At 45.0% G+C, this 21,929-nt stretch overlaps 2 protein-coding genes across 8 annotated transcripts in view; one reads left to right on the forward strand and one right to left on the reverse strand.

Moving 5' to 3' along the window:
• Positions 1-21,929, forward strand: part of DENND6A (DENN domain containing 6A) — a 222,241-nt gene that overhangs the window by 18,026 nt on the left and 182,286 nt on the right. The gene's annotated exons all lie outside the window — the stretch shown is intronic.
• Positions 1-21,929, reverse strand: part of FLNB (filamin B) — a 72,741-nt gene that overhangs the window by 14,584 nt on the left and 36,228 nt on the right. For 2 of the 5 annotated variants that reach the window (XM_069866152.1, XM_069866156.1), the window contains exons 12-33: positions 21,593-21,786; positions 21,118-21,231; positions 20,444-20,587; positions 19,977-20,100; positions 19,598-19,758; positions 18,947-19,037; positions 18,523-18,692; positions 16,225-16,342; positions 15,258-15,520; positions 14,335-14,932; positions 13,929-14,102; positions 13,381-13,543; positions 12,833-12,993; positions 11,073-11,240; positions 10,399-10,488; positions 9,454-9,577; positions 9,047-9,203; positions 7,196-7,385; positions 5,114-5,367; positions 3,282-3,359; positions 2,472-2,574; positions 1,441-1,581 (exon numbers count right to left, since the gene is read on the reverse strand). In XM_069866152.1, the coding sequence (XP_069722253.1) occupies positions 1,441-1,581; positions 2,472-2,574; positions 3,282-3,359; positions 5,114-5,367; positions 7,196-7,385; positions 9,047-9,203; positions 9,454-9,577; positions 10,399-10,488; positions 11,073-11,240; positions 12,833-12,993; positions 13,381-13,543; positions 13,929-14,102; positions 14,335-14,932; positions 15,258-15,520; positions 16,225-16,342; positions 18,523-18,692; positions 18,947-19,037; positions 19,598-19,758; positions 19,977-20,100; positions 20,444-20,587; positions 21,118-21,231; positions 21,593-21,786 (3,780 nt within the window). The remainder of the gene's footprint in view (positions 1-1,440; positions 1,582-2,471; positions 2,575-3,281; positions 3,360-5,113; positions 5,368-7,195; positions 7,386-9,046; positions 9,204-9,453; positions 9,578-10,398; positions 10,489-11,072; positions 11,241-12,832; positions 12,994-13,380; positions 13,544-13,928; positions 14,103-14,334; positions 14,933-15,257; positions 15,521-16,224; positions 16,343-18,522; positions 18,693-18,946; positions 19,038-19,597; positions 19,759-19,976; positions 20,101-20,443; positions 20,588-21,117; positions 21,232-21,592; positions 21,787-21,929) is intronic. The other 3 variants (XM_069866154.1, XM_069866153.1, XM_069866155.1) reach the window with 3 other exon arrangements.

The following is a 21,929-nucleotide window of genomic DNA, read 5'->3' on the forward strand; positions in this document are numbered from 1 at the left end:
GTCATTCTCGCTACTTGATATCTGAAGAACCTTCACATGACTGTAATGCACTTAAAATGAATAAGCCTCCTCTTTCATCTTCAAAAAATATTTCTCCACAATTTGTTCCACATCCAGTCATGACAAAGTAAGTGTTACTCAAATTACCAGAGATAAGCTTCAATGATGTTGTAAAGGGTCTTATTCATTAGAATTTTATTTTTAGCACATTAAATCAGAACATGACTCAGAAGCAGGCTTTCAGTTCAGGCACAGGTCCTGAATTTTGGTAGCTCAAAATTAGGAACTAGCACAGCACATTGTCTGAATCAATGAACCCGAACTAGCAAATTTGAAAGGTATCCAAAAATATACTTGCCAGCCTTAGATTAGACTGTACAAAAAATACAGCCAACAAACAGCAATGGTTTCACAAAAAGACACAGACAGCTCTGATGTCCAAAGCTAGATTTTACAGCTGAGACAGCAGCAAGTTTGATTCATGACAGCCTTTAAGAAGGCAATGTCAGTACGTCACCCCTCCGTCCAGGCATAGGGTAACGGTCTTACTGAACTGATAAATTCAACACCTTGGCACCTACAGAAGTCCTACATCCAGACAAAGCGCTGAAAATAATGAAGTAGCACCATGCACTACATTATCAAGCTCCCAGCTTCAGCCAAAGTTATCCTGTGTTTCTGTACACCAACAGAACCAGCAACCCAGTTCAGGCAGTGCTGAAAGTATTTTGTATCGTGTCTAAACACCCTTCGATAGATGTGCCCATTTTCACCTCAGCCCCATGCAGCCAGCATGCTCTGAGAACCACAGGGCAGCTCCAGCCCCCAGGCGAGGCAAAGCATCAGCTGGGGAGTTGGTGAAGTAAGGACAAAGAAGAGAAGAGAAAGGGAATGAAAGGCAGTGGTTTTTGTTTGTTAAGATGCAGCCAGGAAGAAGTAAAGATTACAGCGTGGCGTGCATGTGTGTTTTATTTTATTGCAATGGGATGGAAAGAGTAACTATAGTGTCCTAGCCAACTGATCCTCCCCACAGACTGGAGATTCTATGCCAACGCAGTTTTAAGGCTAAACATATACTGTAACCAGTAGTTTTGTTGAACAACACAGCAGTAAATTCCAACCTGAAGAAATCGTAGTTCAAAAATTGTATGTTTCTTCTTCATAATAAAATGCCACAAAAGCTAGTTTCCAAACCCAAAGTCCGTTTTAAGCCTGGCTGGTACTGTTAAACCACAATGGAAGCTCACATGCACTGGCACTAACTCCTTTGCTGTAGCAGCTCTCTGGACTGCTTGCAGATGAACGGCTGCTGAACACTAACAGGTTCTGAGCAGTTCCCACCGCAGCATATACCACTAAGCTGTACAAACCTTAACAGGGAGCAGATGCATCAGCAGAACTCTGCACTTGGATCTGTGCCACCTGCTTTGTCAGACTCACCTGGGATGTGATTTCCCATATATTTTATGTGCATTCCATGCAGCCCAACCTCAGTAGGAGCATATCTCACTGTTACGGTGCCATCTTTGTTATCCACAATATCTGGCGTGTCCGTCTTTCCAGAGGGCCTGAACACTTCACCTACAAAAAGCCATTGTGGGAGTTACAAAAGGAGAAATTGCCTGCTTCCCCTCTCCCACCCACAAAGAATTGTCTGGCCATTTGAAATTGTTCAAGTCCTTAGCCACAGGCACAAATAGGAGACTAATGGGAATGCTAACCAGGCATGTTTTCTACTTAAGCTACATGAATATAACACAGTGGTAGACATCTGGCAAACAGTCCTGTGACCTTATAAATGCTACAGGCAGGGCTGTTTGCTTCAGCCACTAAAATTTCCATAGCAGGCCCCAGGAAAGGCACCGATCTACCTCATCACAAGACACTCCCTCTCCTGTGGCTGTTTGGAAAAGGAAAGATCAATTGACCCTTCAGCAGGGACAGACCAGGGCTTGGGGTGGGATTGCTGAGCTACAGGGCAGAAGAGGATGTGGTCCATGTGTGCAGAGGCTTAGTGCAACTGGGGTGTTACTGGGGTGATGCTCTCAGCTGCCAGACCTGTGGAAGAGGGGTCACCTGCTTTGGAGACAGTAGGTGACAGGAAAGCAGGATGAGACTGTTTTACAGTATCTACACACAACATAAGTAGCAGAGCTTATCAAGGATTCAGGGAGCTGCTCCAGAGAGGAAAAAAGCAGCAACATGTCCGACAGTGCAGTGGCTCACAGCCTGACACCGAGAGCCACAGCAGCACCAAGAATCCCCTCATTTAACTCGAACCATTGGCAGGGCGTATCCAACTCACCCTCAGCAAGCGTCACTTGATGTGAAATTAAACAACTAAGTTGCTAGCAGGATACAATCCTCCCACACACATTGTGGTCTAGACCACCCAGGCTGTTAACTGCAAATGGATAAACTTGCTAACAAGAAGCAAAACCTCCCCAAGAAACAACGTGTAGTCCAGGTACCTGTTATTTCTCCTTTCCTTACAGCAAAAGGGATAACCATATCAAAGGGTCTGAATTCCATGCCATTCATGTCTCCAACTGGGACATAAGCTTCTTCTGTGACCTAAAGCAAGCAAAAGAATGAGTCACTTCAAAAAGGAACGGAAGATCCAAACAAGCACTGAGCAACTCCACTGTGAGCACAAGCAGAAGAGAGCGCGTGGTGATTATCGCAGCCAGCCACAGGACTGGGCTCAACCAGAGCAGTGTCCAGCCAAGCTCTCCTTCGTGACACCACCACACTGCAGAGCGGAGCGAATCAAACACGGTGCGAATGGAAGACATGCTGGAAAAAAGTTAAGAGATAAAAATGGAACACAAAGGGATGGAAGACAATGTAGTGCACGCAAGACCCAAAGTGGCTCCATCTGAAAGAATTTAGTTGCTTAAGGCCTGGAAGAGAAAGTGATTTTTGAATGGGGCAGAGTGATTGCAATACAAGGGACAAAAGAAACAAGTTTCACAATGCAACACTGTGCTATTTTACTGGGAAACAAAGCAATGCACTCAGGTTGCTTTTGCCAACAGTAGATATTGCAGAAGTAGAAGCTGTAGGTGTAATGATCCTCTTCATGTTTAAATGGAAATTTATTTGGAGACTCCCTTCAAGAAGCAAAGGAAAAACAAGGTCTGGATCCCAAGAACAATCGATCAAACAGAAAGAATGAACACAAGGACTAGAGCGATTCAAGCAGTCCCAAGAAGCAGGCTGTCATCTGAAATGGAACACAGATGGGAGAAAAACAGCTGAAAAATGTAAAAATTGTGTACCCAAGGGCGGAATCCGGGGGGGGAGGCGCCCACTACTGGCTCCTGCGACCGCACGGCGGCATCATCTGCATCTACAGCCTGTGCAGGGGTAAAGGCAGGTTAGGTGTTACTCTGGCATGGTGGCAATTCACATCTTTCACAGCACAGAACACGCACACCTCCTTCCAGCTCCTGAGCACCTTCCACCGTGCAGCCCTCGCAAGTCCTCTCACCAATGCAACGACCTGGATCCAGCTTGGAAACTGCCTGCATCTGCAGGCATTGGGCACTGGGAGAAGCCACCAGTTGCACAGCAAAGGGACAAAGCCAGTATGTGCCACTGTTGGGAGCTTGGGAGGGAAGCTGGAAAGCAGTGCCTGCCTAAACACTGGTGGAAATGAATTGCAGAGTTCCTTTTTTACATGTAGGGAAGGAGGAGAGAGGTTCAAACTTAAGATACAAGTCCCCAAGCCCTGCGCAGCACGGTGTGTGAACCGGGAGGCAGGGGAGCCTGCTGCTGTGGGAAGGCTGCTCCCAGCTCATGCACTTGGGTGAATGACCCAGCCCACGGCCAGTCATAGCTCCAAAGCTATTCTTCTGATTCATAGCTGGGATAGCGTCGTCAAGACACCGAATGTGTTTTCCCCCGGCGCAGCCTCCCTTCCCACCAGGCATGCCAAGAGGATGACTTGCAAATTCCCATCTCTCCCCCACTTAACGCCCCAAGAGTGGCTCAGGCTCACACCCACGCATGCAGCTCCACCGGGCTCAGCCACCCCAGTTCCTCCTGCCATTTACACCACTGCAAACCACCCTAACAAAACAACCCGCTGGAAACTTATGCATGGAAAGACTCCACTAAGAAAACCAATGCAAAACAGAAATACTGCTGTTTCAGTGTTCTCTGTCCCCAGCTGAGACACCCAAGTCAAACACGTACTGTATCAGTCAGCTAGGAAGTGGGAATTTTGGCTGGCCGGGAGCAGGCTCCCTGACTTGAAGAGGCATTTCCTGTGGTAAGCTTTGAACAGCGACCTAGGGAGCTGCATTTTCTCACAGAAATCTTTGGAGACACTGGTAGTGATCTGCTGGAGTGGCAGGTAGGAAGAGCTGGCGTAGCTGGCCCCGAGGATTCACCCACAAGCTCCAGACACACTTGGCACAAGTACTGCTGAGTGGTTTCCCAGAGCGAGACGCACCAGAGGCTGTCTCAGCTGAGGTTACAAGACAAAGACTCGTTCCGCCAACACCAAGAACGGCTCTTTCTGGGAAGGGCTTCCACGAGCCCTGACAGACACCTAGTCTGCTCTTCAGGGATGCTGAGGTTTTGTTTGTGTTTTAAACCAAAACATGATGAAGTACTATGCGTTGGAAGGAACATAATTAGAAGGTAGTAGATTTGGCCATAACAGTTCAACTAGCATTTGCAAATAATTTTTAAGTGTGAGCTAACAGCCTGCTTCCCTGGGATCTGTTAGCAGACTGTTTCTTATTTTTGGGTCAACATTATAAACAGTGAGAGGCTGACAAGTCAGAGCGCTGTATCTGACAATGGCTGAGTAATTAGCTGTAGAAGCAAATTATAACCACCCTTACATATCACTTAGAAAAAGAACTACAGGAAATGAAAAATTAATTTGTTCAGAGAAGCCAAGTCTTCATTCTGTGATGGCTTCTATCCCTCTTCATCTAACTGCATTGTCTGCTCAAGCTCTGCAAGTAACAGATTCATTAGCTCTTCTTAGTCTAATACATGCCTAAAATCACATTTACACACAGAGTTAACCCATCACTAAATAAAAGTAGAAACAGGAATCCAAGTGGGAGGTACTTTTGGAGCAGAGCTGGCTTACCATGACGGTGAAAGGACTGTTGGGAATTTCCACCCCACCAAAGCGGACATAAATCACATAGATTCCTGGTTTGGAGGCAGTGTAGAAGATATCGTAAGTCCCATCCTCATTTTCAATAACTGTTTCATCTGCTTCAGCTTCTAGCCCATCTGGCAGCAGCATGGTGCACGTCACTTTTCCCTTCCCTGCTGATTTGGCGTCTACCACAAAACTAACCTCCTCACCAGTCTTCACAGTGGGTGCAATTCCAGGACCTACAAAGCAATTTTCATTACAGAAAGCATTCAGAGGACAATCTTCCCAGGCAGGCCGCCCGCAAGGCACCTGGGAAACACGGCACCAAAACGCCGGTCCCAGGGACCGACAAACATGGTTTTGGGAGATGATGTTCAACAAGGGGCATTCATAGTGTTGGTCAGCACAGCGGCATGCAAGAGCTGGCCACTAGCTTTCCTTCTCCTCCATAATCACAGAGGCTGGATGAGAACAGAGAGGAAAAAAGCTATGTTTGAAGAAAGCAATGCCTTAACCCATACTCTTATCATCATACTCCTTTATGCAGAGCCAAAAGTGCTATCTCCTACCCTAGTCAGTGACTCAGCTGTCACCACTTTAACATAAACCTCCCTGTGTAAGCAGCTCTAAAAGGGCACAGTCGCCACGGCCACGTTTCCTCCTATGGGATACACAAATGGTTTTCCACTATTTGGCCACACATCCCAAGAAAACAAAATCATCAAACAATGTCCAAATTGTAGCAATCGGATCCAGCCTGAAGAATGCTGCGTTTAAGTCAGAACTATGAAGTCTTATTTTCAGTACATATTAAATACTCCTGCTTCTGACCACCGCTCGTTACCAAGTAAATGGCTCGTTTTCAAAATGGCAACAAACCTGCCATTTTAATAGCTTGACTGTATTCCAGCACCTACTCCTACAGAGATTTTATTTCAGCTTTATGGCAGAGTTGGGGGCACTTCTTGGAAAAGGGAAATTCAAGCTGGCATCTTAGACTAATCTCCATCACAGTTAGTTTGAACAGTTAGTGACTCAAGTTACTTGGAAGAGTATCAGACTCAGCCATTAAGGCCGCTTTTAAACAAATTTTGAAGCAAAGGGCCACTCTGATTTCCATTTTGCCAGGAACACATTTCTGTTTAAGCAGGATTGAAAACAGCCAGCTGCTGGACAGGCATTGGATACGCTCTTACTGCAAGCTGCAAATCAGCACAATATCCAGACAATCTCACAAATCTACAACCACAGATTAAGTTTCCCTGTTAGGTTTGGTCTTGCCTAATTTATATATTTATTTTAAAGTCAGGCATTCAACATCCAGTGGCATTTCTGTAACTAGTTCCCGTCACTTCTGCTCCCTGCCACAGCCTCTGCTGGCTGGGATGTGGCAATGTGCAGCAGTGGCCATCCAGCCCGAGAATGGATAAAGGTCAAAGCTCTAAACGTGCTCCCACAACAAAAAATTTTGAGTCCCTCCCCTATACCAAGGCACTGATTTTTGAAACAATGATTTTCATAGTAACGTGTCATCTTTAGCTTCTCTCCTTCCACCCAAACCTTCCAAAAGTCTATTCAGACCTGGGCCAACCTTGACCAGACAGAAAAGCAGCAGAAAACTCCACTAATAACACCAAATCTGAACAGGCTTCACTAGCGTAGAAGCACACAGCTGGCTATTTACACCATCTGCTCTTCCTCAGAACAAAAAGTTTATTGCAATACCCGCAGTGCAAGGAGCATGATGCAGTGAACGTGTGCAGATGTGTTATTTTTAAATCAACCTCACTGCAGTTCTCAGGAGGATTCATCCAGGCCAAAATAAGCACCAGGCTTTGGTTGCTTCTGGCTGTTTACAACAACCCAAGCAATTTGAAAGATTATGCTAGAGAGACTACAAGAGATTCCTGCTCACCCGCAGGGCAGATGCTTCTTTACCTTTGGGAAAACCCCCCTTGTAAGAACAGCAAGATTACACAAGTCTCTAGCATCTTCTACATCAACTTGCTCAGAAGGCAGCTTTACACGAAGTACAAACAACAGCAACAGAGAGGAGCCAATACTCACCAGTGGCAAAACACTTGCTGGCATCCCCAGCTGGAGATGCCCGAATCCGATAGGGAGAGGACGGGATATCATCTCCACCATACTTCACGCCAATCGTGTAGCGTCCTGTTCTGTCTGGGACGTAGGTGACCGTGTAAGTGCCGTCCTTATTGTCATTAATCTTCACTCTCTTGGGTTCGCCCTCTTGGTCCTGAGGAACGCAAACCAGAAGATTTAGGGACTACAATGTTAGTTATGAACTCCTTTAGCAAGGCAGAACTGCAGCTTTTCAAGGGTTAAATATATTTCATTCAAGGACTAGCACCAGGAATAGACCATTAGAAGCATAAAGGTACCAGATCACTATAAAACAAACAGTGTTATCATTAACTGTACTTTGCTTGGTATAAGAACGTTTACAAGAGGCAGCAAATTGTTTTAAAGAACCTTGTATTAATTCTAAGAAGTTTTAGACTTCACTGTCCTATTGCTGCTGGATATAGAGAACATTTCACAGGTACCCAACAAGATGCAGATCAGGAGCCAGACTGTGCAGCTCTGTCCTGACAAAGCTCTAGGTGGCTTTGGACAGCCGCTGCCCTGAAGGTTTGAGGCCAGGGGGAAGTGTTACTGGAACCTGCCATCAATGCTCCTGGATGAGACATCCAGCTCCTGACACACTGCAAGGTCTACAGATAAAAGCAGGTCTATGTAGTCCCTTCAACTACAACTTCTACACTGAATACAAGAATTAAAGAAATGCATGAATAACTTAGATTTGAGCTTCAGCATCAAGTTTTCGTATCTAAGCATTGTGCAGAATGTGTCCAAAGCTACTCCCAGCTACAGCGTTTGGTGCAACCCATCAGCTGCAAAACATGAAGCATTTTAGAAAGTCTTCCAGACGGGCTCACAGAGAACAGCACGGCGACCCCATTCTGCATTTCATGACTTAGCACTTCTTGGAGTACAGTTTAAGCTGCAAAGGACTCCAGATCTTAGGCACAGCGTGGAAGAGTTTACTCCTTTCAGGAAGGCTTGTGAAATGTTTGACAAGCAACAGGAAAGAAGGAGAAGCAAACAAATGCCATAAGGAGGACTGCCTGTACAGTTCCACCATGCAGGACTTGGGGAACTTGATCTTCAAAAGCTATGGCCAGGCTGAGAGCTCTGATAAGTATTTTGGATCCCTTAAGAGCATACTTGCATGCCAGAATAAAGGGAATTGCTTTACTGCACTGCAAACAGAAGGACAGCAGGAACACAGGAGCAAGAATGCAGAAGGGCAAGTACAACCAGCCATGCCATGACCTAGGCATGCCAGAGCTGAAAAATGTGCTTTATGGCCCACTAATCAGAGACCTTTTAACTGAGGCCACAGATTCCAGGCACCAGAAATTTCGGGAAGAGCAATAACAAAGTCAGACAGATACTATGGGAATGTTTCTAAGTAGCTTATGACTTTTGGCAGCCTTGAAGGAGATTTGTTTGTTAATTTATCATCACATAATGCTCAGTGTGGGTGTCATCTCATGGCCTTGGAGAACTAAACTGTCTCCATTTCAAATTCCAGCATTTTCATCATCTTACAAGAAACCATTTTTTTTTCATTTTGAGCATAAGGTTAACTAACCAAGGGCCAAATATAGCATGGGCGATGACTTTAAGACAGGAGTCTCATAAAAGCAGCCTTAAGAGCTTCACAAACAGACTGCAAGACATTCATGTACCAGAGCTTAATGTCCAGCCAGCAGCCCAGTCTCCTGGACACCGGGTATGTCACGATACAGCTGTGCACACTTGCTACAGGAGCCACTTGTGCCCACCTAAAACCACTTGTTTCCACTCCTGCTTGGTTATGCAGTTACTTACAGTGATGACTACAGCCAGATGTCCCTGCCCAGCATCCTTAGCATCCACAGTGAACTCCACAGGCAGGCTGGCCGGGATGCCGTAGGAACTGAGACCTGGTCCACTCGCCGTCACTTTACTGGCATCATACGTAGGAAGCACCTTCACCTTGAAGGGACTTAAAGGGAAATCCATTATTGCCCCCTCCTCCTAACTGAGTGGCTGATAGTCACCGCAGGACAGGCTGGGGCATGGATACTCCTCCCCTACAGCGTCTCAAACCACCACAGAACCCTAAAGTGGCACAAGGAGCCGCACTGGTTCAAGTACAAAGGAGCACAGCAGGTGCTTAAACAGCAGTTGTGCTGGGAGAGCACGATCAGGTAATTAAATTTTCAATTTACCTAAGTTTATCTTCATCACCTTACCTGCGAGGGATCTCTTCATCAGCATATTTGACAGAGATCATATATGGTCCCTCCTGTGTAGGTGTGTACACCACTGTGTGGGTGCCATCTCCGTTGTCTACTATATTAACAGGCTCCACAACTCCTAGAAAAGCAACAGATGATTTTTTAAACTGTTCTATTAAAACTCAGCTCTTCATCAGCCATAAGCTGCACAAAGCTCCAAGATGCACTGCTGATTTACAAGTTTGCAACAAGCTAAATTTGATTATTATTTTTTTAAATGAACAGGCCTGGATTAGTGATCCGTTTCCCTTATTTTGTATTCAAGAGCCACTGACTTTGAGATAGACTTGTTATCTACCACTCCCTAGGCTCACAACTTCTCACTGTAAAGAAAAGCTAGAATGAAAATACTGGAGAAAAATTTGCCTTTCTGTACAGTCCAGGTCAACAGCAATTGCTCAAAATCCACTGACGATCTTTCTTGAAAGTAAATGAGTAATGGTTATAATTGCCTGAACCGTCATGTACAAGATTACATACTGTTACTCAGTTTCACTACAAAGAATTGAGCCCTAAAGTCATTTGGTGCATAGCATTCACCAATTTGAGTTTCACAATCAGTTATTTGGGAAGACAGGCTTGCTGCCTAGGCAGGAGAGCCCTGCAAGCTGCCAAAGTCCTGAGAAAGCAGGATCAATTATTTCAGTTTGCATTAAGCTAAATCTACAGCAGATTACATGACGTATGGGTTCAGATCAACACACAAAGCACTCTACAATTACAAGTTGGCTTTAAACCACAGGAAGGATCAGCAGTAAGTACACACAAAGGAAACATATAGTTGCCATGCAAAGCCTAAAAGCAACACTGTTGGTTCCCACTCCCTTCTACAGATGATTCTTGCTGTTGCCATTGGATTTCCGAGAGACAAAGTTGCCAGTAGTTAATCAGAGTTCAAACCTGTCTCAGTGTCACCCTTTGGGTCACCTTTAAAGAAATCCGAAATCGCTTTCAATGGGGAGCGCCATCCCTGGGAATCCGTCTCATCCGCTAAAATTAAAGAAGGGTTACCTGAGGGGCACCAGCATGACCTGATGCTCAAATGGGGAAGCAGCTCTCACCTCCCAGCAAGGTGAGACTGACAAGATATCATGCCTACCAAAACCCAGCTTCCTAGGTTAACGCAAACATTAACGCTATTGTTTGAGGGCTTTGCTGCTCTCTGGGATCATCGAGAGGGTTTCCACTGTATTTCAGAGACTCCTACACCCCAGTGACACAGGTTTCCAAAGTCACCACTCATGTGTGAGACTTTGGATTTACCTTTTGACGTCTAAATCTGAGCCAGAATCGCTCACCAGTGATGCCCACTCACATCATTTCTTCCAGCTCAGAACATTAGGATAAGGCAAAAAGCATTGCTCAAAGCAGCACCACCCAGGACACAGTTCTCCTCCTTTTACAGCATGACACATCAGCCAGCTCTCAAAGGTGCACATGCTGAATGAACAGGAACTGAGGGAAATGCTCACTTAAGTGGTGTCGCCACCTTTGTGAGCAGGGCCAGGATCACATTCCCCACCCAAACACAGAGACAGAGGGGGGACACTTGTGTGGAGCACTTCAGTTCTTACCTCTGGGTCCGGTCACCATCACCTCAAGGGGTGCTACTCCTGCCTTGCTGGTGTCTACAGTAAAGGACTGTGGGATTTTGGCTCGAACAGCTGTTCCCAGACCTGGTCCTGCAATCTTCACCTTGCTAGGATCCACAACATCCTTCACAGGAACCTTGAAAGGACTGCCTGGAAGTTAATGCAGCAAGTGTTAAACACCACAGAGCTAACAGTTCAAGGAAAATGCCCAAGGAAATGCAAACAGTTGGCTTCTAAATTGCCAAATCCCCTGGTCCCTCCTAAAACCCTCCATGCAGCTGCATCCCAGAGCTAATATAATACAGAGGTGGATCACACTATGCTTTAAAAACTAAAGACAGAACTAGCGTATCAGCTCTCAGCGGATGCAACATCTTCACAGGGAAGAGCTTTGGAAGAGCAGCTATTCTGGATAAATCTGCTGCTGCCCTGCTCAAGTCACACTGCTAGAGGACCCCAACAGGGATAGGAATGATGGCAGCCGTCAGCAGGAGCTCATCTGCTCCCCGGGAGGGAAAGCCCTCAAACCCTACTGCAGAGAGGAGCTGCTAAGATCCTAGCTCAAAAGGGCAAGGTGCCACAGCCTTAAACTTTTAAACCACCATTTTACAAGATCTCAGCACATGGGAGATTATAACCAATGGGCTTTTTTCCCCAACTTTTCATTTGACTTTTTATTATTATCCCTTAAACTCAGGCAGGAACAACCACCCCACAGTTTCCACGCTACTTCTCTGCTTCTGCAAAAGCCAGAAGTGTAATGACTGTGTTCTACATTTTCTATGTCTGCTCAACGATTCAGTTGTGATCCATCTGCTTCTCATACCTCAGAAAATATATGCATGAAAGAAATCAGAAGTGCAAACAAAGTGGCATGCAGGCACTCGTTTCGTTTATATTTTACCAAGTTCAGTATGATGACAACCAAAATGGGATCAACGGAAAAGAATCGGCTCATTCAATGTCTGGGAAAGAAGACCTAGATGTTTGCTGTGTGATAGTACTTAAACACTCAAATATTGTGGCAAAACACGTTTGGCGTTTAAAAGCATATAATTCTTGGTATCAAGCTAAATATCCTTCTTCTAGTTGTAAACTGCTGGATGTCAGATGTACCTGGAACACTGCTTAAACCTACTTCACCCCAGCTTAACAGTCAGAGCAAATATATACACAGGTAAATATCTGTTTTAGGAAAGAGTCAATACTCTCTGCAGTGACCAGAACTTTCAGAGGTTAATGTAATTCCCATGACAAGCTTGCCCATTTAGACAATTTTACTGCAAAACAGTGAAGGCATCCACATACCAAAGGGCTATTTTCTTAACCTAACATAGTATGCATCACTTGGGGCAGGAGAGACACGACCTAATACAAACAACATGGGTTATATCAGCTGTTTGTCAAGCCTAATGCCCTTTTTCCTATCCCACCCATCTGAACCCACTCTTTTGTTCTTCCTAGCTGGTGCTATAATCTCAATGAGGCTCCTCCACATCCCCACAGAGGCTGCTGCAGAAATGAGAACAGACTGCAGCCCTTCCTAAAAACGACTGCACCACAGCACGCAGCGCTCCACACTTCCCTATCGAGTGTGAGGAACAAATGCCACCGCTGATTCTGCCTAAATTCCCAGGAAAAGCAGAAAGTCAAAACCTTAACAACTCCCAGCATGAGTGAAATGCAGCCACCAAGTCCTTAGACCAATGTCTTCCCTCCTCTGAAAGCAACCCGGCTCTTACCAGGAATATGTTCTCCCCCATACGTGATGTTAACATCGTAGTCTCCTGGAACATAAGGAACATACTCGGCACTGCAGCTCCCATCCTTGTTATCTTTACAACTTATTTTAGATTCTGAAGGTCCTTCAACAGTTATTCCAAGGCCACCAATTCCTGCTCCTCTACAAGAGAGAAATGCACCGTTGTTAGAATTACCTACTTCTAACAGCAGCTTCATAGCCATCATGCCCTCAATGCATTTTTTCCTCTTACTGGAAATGCAGGAACCTGACTTCTGACATGCAGCCATCAGCATGCTCCAGCATGCAAAGCCATTCTGCATAATCTCACTCACATCTTCCCAGAATTTTATCTTCAGCCATTATCAACCCTTAATCTCTGCAGAGCAGAGTGCTCAGTACACGATGAGGCAGCGCACACAGAAATCAAAAGGAGACAGTTTGGCCTTTTTATAAATATTTGTACTAGGTTTAGCATCCTGCATCATACAGCTCACTGCACTCCTCTCTTTCTTAGGAATTCCTTAAGGATCAAGTAGGCTCAGTTACCTGGTGACAACTGAAAAGGCATTTGGCTGATTTGTGAAAGCTTCTTTAAGTCCAGGTCCTTGTGCTTTTACACGTGATGGATGGCAGCCCTCTGTCACACTCACTCTGAAGGGACTGTTTGGCACAGGTACCCCATCATAAGTTACATTGACTGTGTGTGGACCTGTTAGGAGGAAAAAAAACATATCCCAAATTCCCTAAATATTCTCATTATTTAACATCACTTACAAGGTGTTACAGATTTAAATGCTAGTACATGGCTAAGAGCTTCCTCCTCCTGCATTTCACAAGACTTCACTAGTGTTTCACAACAGAGATGCCATCTATCCACTGTTCTTCTGAAGCCAAGTCACTGTAAAAGTCAATTCTTCAAGTTAAAATAGAGCTACTTCCTACAGATTTATCTCTTCCACTGACAAACATCTAACTAAGATGCCAACAAGTTACTGGCAGAGCTCAGCAGTTTGCCAAACGAAAGCGTCAGAAGAGCTGCTTGCTCTTGGCTTTTCCCCCTCTCAAGTTAAAAAACCAAACAAAACAGAAGTTACCCTTTTCAAATGGCGTGTACTCTACTGAGTACGTTCCATCAGCGTTGTCTTGGATGAGACAGTCTGTAGGGGAGCCAGATGGGCTCGTGATCTGCGTCCTGATGTGGTCACCACCAGTCTTTGTTAGAGGTCGAGCATCCACAGTGAAGTCAGTTGTAGCTTCTCGGTAGACATCTGCAGGGTATGTTTTGAAGAGTCACTTCAAGAACCGTATGTATTTCCAATGACAAAATATTGTGTGAACCAGCATGACAAACAACTCATTTGGTAACACATAACGAAATGCCCCTGCCCAAGGGTGACCATGGGAACATGCAAGGCTAGCAAAACTTTTATTGCTCAGAACACTCTGTGAGGGTAAAAGACCAAAAGTCCTACAAATTCTGATAAGAAAAGTTATTCTCACCTTTCCCTTCCACTCCTGGCCCAAACACTTTAACTCTGCTTGTGTCCACTGCTGGCTCCACTTTGACTCGGGCTGGGAATTTAGGCACTTGCTCTCCTCCATATCTCATCTTGATCGTGTACATGCCAGCTGTGAGGGGCACATACGTCACGACATAGGTCCCGTCTTTGTTGTCATCAATCTGCACCTCCGCTTTGGAACCAGCCTCTGACACCATGTCCACCCGCAGGTCCCCAGGACCTGCTTCCGTGCAGTCGACATTCAGCAGCCCTGCCTCACCTACTTTACCACGTTCCAGACCTGGGCCTGTGGCAACGACTTTAGAGACATCAAATGGCATTTCTATGTTTGCCTTAAATGGTGAACCAGGGATGTGAACCTCTTCAAAGAGGATGTTTACGAAATACTCTCCAGGCTTTGTTGGCAGGTAGGAGACGGAGCAGGTCCCATCGCCATTGTCCGAGCATTCAATCTTAGCTTCACACGGGCCTTCTACTGTCAAACCTAAACCTCCAGTTCCTGCCCCTTTGGTATCTATTGTGAATTGGGCTGGTTTTCCAACGAGGCCCCCTCGAAGACCCGGACCGTGAGCTTTTACCTAGAAAAGAATATGCAGTTGAGCTAAATTCATTCTTTTCATGTTATTGCCAACACAGGCTGCCTATTAAACTTGTTTGTACATGGGACTCAATTAACAACTCTTAAAAATACAGAGAAAGAAACACCTCCTCTGCCACTCCTCCCAGTTTTCCTGTAAAGTTGGTATCTCTCCTCCAAAGAGCTTTCTAGACAAGGATATTCATCCTCTCATCATAGTTGCTTTTACATAGCCACGGGATATAAAAGGTAAAAACGTTAAAATATTTCAATGCTGTAGATGTTTTTTTTGAAATCTATTTCCTTAGAAAGGGATTAGGGCTTACCTTGGAAGGGTCTGGAGGTAGCATGGCCTCCACAGTATAGGGGCTTCCCGGGATTGGGTTGCCATCGTAACTCACATCCACCACATAGAGTCCTTCTTCCCTTGGGATGTATTTTGCAGTGCTGGACTCCTTACCCAGTACTGGTTCCACTAGACATGGCACAGCTTTCCTCATAGGACTGCAAATATTAACATCCAGCTTGCCTTGCCCACCAGCTCCTTTGGTGTCTATTACAAACTCCTGATCCTTCCCTACTTCCACTCCTGAAAAAGACAAAACCCATATTACGTTAAGTATTCAACATCAGACAGCACTCCAAGAAATCTCTCACGCACATACCATCAAGGGAGCAAGCACTGGCAGACCCCTGCTCAGTCTACATCCCTCCGCATGCAAAAAAAACCCAACTTGCTAAACCAAACAGAAAATATTCAATTACTTTGGTTAACTGGAGCTGCAAAATTGCCATGCTAAACAAGACAGTAATGCATGGCTTGACAGTATAAGAGGCTCATTTCAGGAATGCAACAATATTTCATAGCTCCAAGTTCTTCTGCTTTCAGAAAACAAAGAAATCGTATAAATGACACGCTGCCCTGTAGCAGTTACATATATTTGAATAGCCATCTAGCCTCAAGGAAACCAGATTTCATCAGCAGGTCCCCCGCCTGGCGTAGAACCCGGCTCTGTTCACAAGGGCCTAAACCCCAACACATGCTTTGTCTATATCGCTATGTAAACTTTGCCAAAAAAAAAAAATCAAGTCTAAATCGAATTCAGTTCTCAAGAGGACCAGCTAAATCAGAGTAGTTAAGCTATAAAACTGGAGCTGGTTAATCCCCAAGCAAGTTAAAAAAGAAGTTTGTTTTGCCTGCTTCTGTTCCAGCAGGACGTGTCAGCCATCACAGATCCAGCAGACAAGTCAGAGGTAGGCAGGCTATGGGGCTTTCAGCCCAGAGGTACTTACTGTTTTCGAGTCCATTGACTTTAACTTTGCTGAGGTCTAGTGGAGCAGCAACACCCACAGTGAAAGGGCTTTTCGGGATAGGATCACCACCATAAGTCACCGAAACCTTCATTGGACCCTAGTTGGAGAATTTACAAGTTAGCTCAGTTCCTCACTCCATATCGATGCACTAATATCCAAGCAGTACCTAGCCACTTCCCCTAAACCACTTTAGATGGCCACAGCCAAACTTGCTGGTTTATGGACTCTAAAACTCTCACCCCACTGCAGTCCTTCAAAGCATTAACTGGTTTTTATTTAATATAGAAAGAGAAAAAAAGACAGTTCTTTCCAACATTCAATTATATTATTCAAGCTGCCTGGCAAAACCTCTGCCTCAGGCTGGCTCTCATCCCCCCAGTGCTCAGATTCAACAGCTGAATGACTGTCCCGGTGCTCCAGACCAGGTATCCCTTCCACTGCACAAAGAAGTCAGGCCAAAGCCAAACCTGCCAAGTGGTCATATTATTACAGCATCTGAAATACCAGGGGTTTAAGCTGTACAAGTCAGAAAGATTAATGCTCTTGTGTATTTTGGCCAGAACACCGCACAGCCATGGCAAGCTCCAGCCCACAATGTGTGCTCCTTTTACTCTTTCCTACTGCAGGCCATATTTTAGCTATATTCACTGTTTGCTTACTTTTCGTTCTTGGCCAATTCGGCTCCCAAGTGAAATAATCATGGATGTTTCACACAAGCTAGTGAATAGCTTTCATGATTACCCTTGGTTGTTTTCAGAAAACACACACACGGGTAGCTGTAGCAACACCACAAACGAGATAGATAAGGCTGAGTAAACAGCAATAAACCAAGGCTACTCTGCTGCTGACACAGCCCCTCAGGAATTTAAACTACCTAGTCCATCCTCTCCGCCCTGCTCTGAAGAGTCCAGAGTTCCATTTGCAACCCAAAGCTTACAAACCTGAGCAAGACAGGATCCAGGAATGACCTATGTGCTAACCGCATGGAGGGACAACAAGGCTACTCTAATTACCATGCAGCCTCTTTTTATCTCCTCTTTTTAACTATTGTTTTCCTGCCACTGCTATCTGCAAGCATCTCCCCTAAGCCCACAGCTCCTCTGTGACCCAAGGTACTTCTCTAAATAGGAAACAAAATGGGAAACGTGGTCTGGGCTTGTTTCACCATGGCTTTTTATGTTTAACAGCAATATGGTACTGCTCACACACACGCAGAGTTCAGATGACGTTGCTCGCTTCTGCATACCAACCCTGACTTAGCAAGCAAAAGCTTCTCCAAAGAGGCCCACCAGCCACATCCTGAGATCATGCAACTGCTTTATCCAAAACCAAATGCTAGCTCTATAGTGCTTCCAAGAATGCTAATCCAGCATTATCAGATAAATAATGATGCAGTTCTCCACATCAGCCCACTTCCAAACAGCTATGCGCAAGGAAGCTGGTGCAGACGACCGAGAAGCTCATGTGTTTGTTTTGCAGAACAAGAGCAGCAAAACACTTTGACTTCAGCATTATAGCGTCTACATCTTCAGAAATACATGAGATTCGTGCTTTCTGGCATTTAATGACCCTTTAAAAACATGAAAGCACCACATAAGGAAAAATACTCCTTGCTATTAGCAGCTTCCACTTTCAGCTCTATAATGGTGTTGCTAGGAAGCATTTGTCTGTGAACCAAAATGAGTTAGATTGAATTTTTTTCCAACCCAAGCGAAAACCTCAAATACAAATACTTTAGATACATTTAATCTGCAGCCTCACTTTGCTCCACTGCAGCAGCTCCTTCACTTTCCTACTGCAGAGCTGTTATACTGTCACCCCAATGCTGTTCTTTTTGTCCCTGCTCCAATTTGCCCTACAGCTCCTCTGACAACAGCAGCTTGCTGAGAGGAGGCAAATCCCAGCCCTGACTTTGCAGGATGGACCATGGCAGCTCAGAGCAGGCAGTGCAGCAGCCAGCTCCATTTCAGACCCCAGGAAGATTCACTACCTTTCCTCTTTGACTGATAAGGTGCGGAATGACAACACAAGCTGTCCCTATTGCTTCAATATGCTACTTGTTCCCAGAAAAGAATACAGTGACAAGTTATCAATAACTACACCAGAAGACTGCGTTACTGCTTACCGGTCCCAAGTGTCTTGCAGGCTTTAGGGATCCTGGTGAACAGGACACCCTGGCAAGTTTTATCTGCTTGTTCCTTTGTACACGGGTACCAGGGAAGGAAGTCACGGTACTATTGTAGCATGAGCCCTTCCTTCTACAGGAGTTGGACCTACCTGCTGTATTGGAGTGTACCTAACAGTGTGGGAATAGTCATAATTGTCAATGATATCCAGATCTGCCACTGCCTCTCCTGGCACCGGGCTGCTGAACTGCACATCCAGTGGTGCTTTTCCAGCTCCTTTGGTGAACACCGTGAAGTGCGTTGGCTTTCCGTTTTCCACACCTGAAGAAAAATATTAATGCTAATTTATGCAGAGCTCACACAAAGGAACTCTTCCCAAGAAGCATTCGGAACCTACAAAGCCTACCCAAGCAAAATGCCAAGGGAACAGAGCTGTTTCCAATCGCTTGGCACCCCACCCAGCTGCATCCAGCATCGTATCGCTGCATCCCAGCAAGGCCCAGCCAGGCAGCAGCTACCCTGCAACAGCCTCTCACAGTCCAGCACTGGCCACACCATCTCAACCAAGATCTCACCAGTTTTGTTCAGCCCAGGTCCTTCAGCTTTCACTTTGCTGGCATCGTGCGAGGGTTCCACTTTAACTCTGAATGGGCTGGCAGGAATTTCCTGCAACAGAAACATAGTTCTAAACATAAGCAGGTCACTCTTCAGTAGCTGAACTAGAGAGATAATAATTTTAAGATACTTCTGCTTTAATTCCAGCATCATCTTGAGTAAAATTTCACCCTACTTAAGCACTCTGCTCTGTCTTAATGAGCACTGGGCATTTAAAGCCTAGGGCAAAGCTAACTGCTGGGTGGTTTGCAGGGAGGGGCCTCTCCTCTTTTTTTCCTTTACAGAAAACTTACTTTTATCCCCATATTCCTTGGAGAGACACTTTGTTTTTCTGTCCTTTATAAAGTAGCTTTGCCCCATCACTGAGACCACACTCATTATGACAGCCCAACACATCCCATACTTGAATCTCAGTGTCCCCAGCCAGTCCCTCTCACTTGTGTTCCTTTAAGTACTGAAAAAGTAGTTTTGGAAACAGTGACCAGATAAGGTGCATGTGAGCTGAAACAGAAGGAGCCACACAGCCAGCTGTGCAGCGGCATGTGCTCAGCGATCAAAGAGCAGGCAAACAGAATGTAGAAACATGAGGCTGTAAAACAACAACTACAAACCTCTCCGGCAAAAAGCACTTTAATAGTGTAGCGCCCAGCAGCAGGTGGTGCGTATTTCACTGTGAACGTATCATTAGCATTATGGATGATGTCAAAATCTATGTCTTCTTCCTCATCACTGACCACACGAGCATCACATTTAATTCCAACACTGACATCACCTAGAAAAAAAAACAAATGAAAGTTTTGCTACCAGCCAGTACAGACATTCCTAGTAGTTACCCAAGTCACTTCATTAATTGTCATAACAGATCACAACACAATTCACTGCAATGTTCTGCTTCCCAAGGTTTTTTCCATGAAACAAGGAAACAGTACGCAATCCTGCATGCATGACCTGTGATTCTGATACCACAGCAAAAGCCCAGCCTGCCTGTACCTTCTCCTGCATCTGTGCAGTCAACAGTGAAGTGGGTTGGCTCGTTTGCTTTCAGGCCAGTTCTCTCCACACCAGGTCCAAACACTTTGACTTTCTGAGGATGACTCCCTTGACCTATAAGGACCTACACAGATTCACAAAGGTCAGAATCACACATCTATGTCACACTTGAGATAACAGTCAAGTCTGAGCATTGCTTTGACAGAGGCTACAAGAAAACAGTACCAAGGTCAGAACTAATTGCCCCAAATCCCCCTGGTTGCATCTGGACTGAGAGAACTACAATGCATGAACTTGTAAAAGAAGAAAGCTTTTTCTCAAGCAGATTCCTAAAAAAAGGCAGCAGAAGAGCACATTTCCTTGATGTTCACAGAAAGGTTTTATCATTCTTGTTATAATGACAAGTAGCTATGAGCATCAATGTCCTACTAGCAGCTAGAACTAGTAATACCCATCTCAATACTTACCCTAAATGGGCTGTTGGGCACATTGGCTCCTCCCCAGACAACAGAAATCGTATGTTTGATTGGTTTAACTGGCACATAGGAGCAGGCAAACACACCATCAGGTTTGCTCTTTATCTGGATATCAATAGGGTTCCCTTCTCCATCCTAAAAAGCAGTTAAGTAAAAGCAGAAAGTTCAGGTACTTTAAAAATGTTTGTATGTTTTGAACAGCACAAGATTGTTCCAAAATGTGTGGGTTTTTCCAGAACTGTAGCTCAGAAATACTGAAGAAACATGCAAATTGCACTCCTGTAAGCCTTCTTCATCTAACGCTTGCTCATTCCTAACACCATGCTACAACACATACTTTAACAAGCTCGCCCGAGATTCACAGGCTCAGAGACACTTAGTCTGCTTCCAAATGACAACTCCAGGAAATTATGGTTTGTTTTGTTGAGGAGACTCCAAGTAAAGAAGCAAAGCCATGTATTTCATGCACCAGGGAGAAGTCACCTTGTCTTGAGTCAGGTCTGCTGCCTGACTACATTACACAGATCAAAGCACAGAGGTTTGAAAGAATTACACATGCTCCGAACTAAATGGTGTGTAAGCAAGCAGAAATACTCAAGGCATTTTTCCCAGCAGTATTAAAGCCCTTTTGTTGACGCTTCACATAGCTGCCTTTGGCTTTTTACCTGTGCATACATCTTCAGAGGTGCTTTTCCGGCATCCTTGGTTTCAACTGTGAACTCAGCAGGATTGTTCACTATGCAGCCAGTCTTCTCCAAGCCTGGACCATACGCTTTCACCTAAAAAAAAAAAACCAACAAAAAAACCTCAAGAGTTTTAGCTTGCAGTTCAGAAAGAGAAGTGAAACTAAGTCATTTACTTCTGAAGACCTTCCCACAAAAATCATGAAGCATGGGATACAAGTAGAGGCTAGCGTGGAAGTCAGGAATTTTGACTAATGCAAGTTTTCATTACATTAAGTCAAAACCACAACAGCGTTATTAGAAAGAGCTGAGTAATATCTGGCTGGAGCATGGCAAATTCAGAGCTTTAAGAAGAGGCAACTTAAAAGCCAAGTCTGTTACCAGAAGCCTCCAGAAACATCTCTACTGTAGTTATATCAAAGGTGTGTTATGCCATGGGTGAGCTTTTATACATCACCTTATCTGGGTTGAAGTCTCCTGAAGCTGGTCGGATGAATGCCATGTAAGGGCTGTCTTTTATGTCCTCATCATCGCACATGATGTGCACAGCATATTCACCAGGCTCTTTGGGCCAATACTTCACATCACAAGAGCCATCGTTCTTATCATCACACTCAATTTTAGCCTGTGAAGGGCCTTCTATTGCAAAGCCTGAAAAGAATAAGTAGTTTCCTCATGTTAGGTTTGTGGTGGCTGCTAACGTAACACCGCTTCTCCAAACTGCTTTTCTATTAGCTATAACCAGGCCTGATGCTCTCTATCACTCTTCTCCAGTAACAGAGGAAATAATCCAT

The sequence above is a fragment of the Phaenicophaeus curvirostris genome, chromosome 11, assembly GCF_032191515.1.
Source record: "Phaenicophaeus curvirostris isolate KB17595 chromosome 11, BPBGC_Pcur_1.0, whole genome shotgun sequence".
Lineage (NCBI taxonomy): Eukaryota > Metazoa > Chordata > Aves > Cuculiformes > Cuculidae > Phaenicophaeus > Phaenicophaeus curvirostris.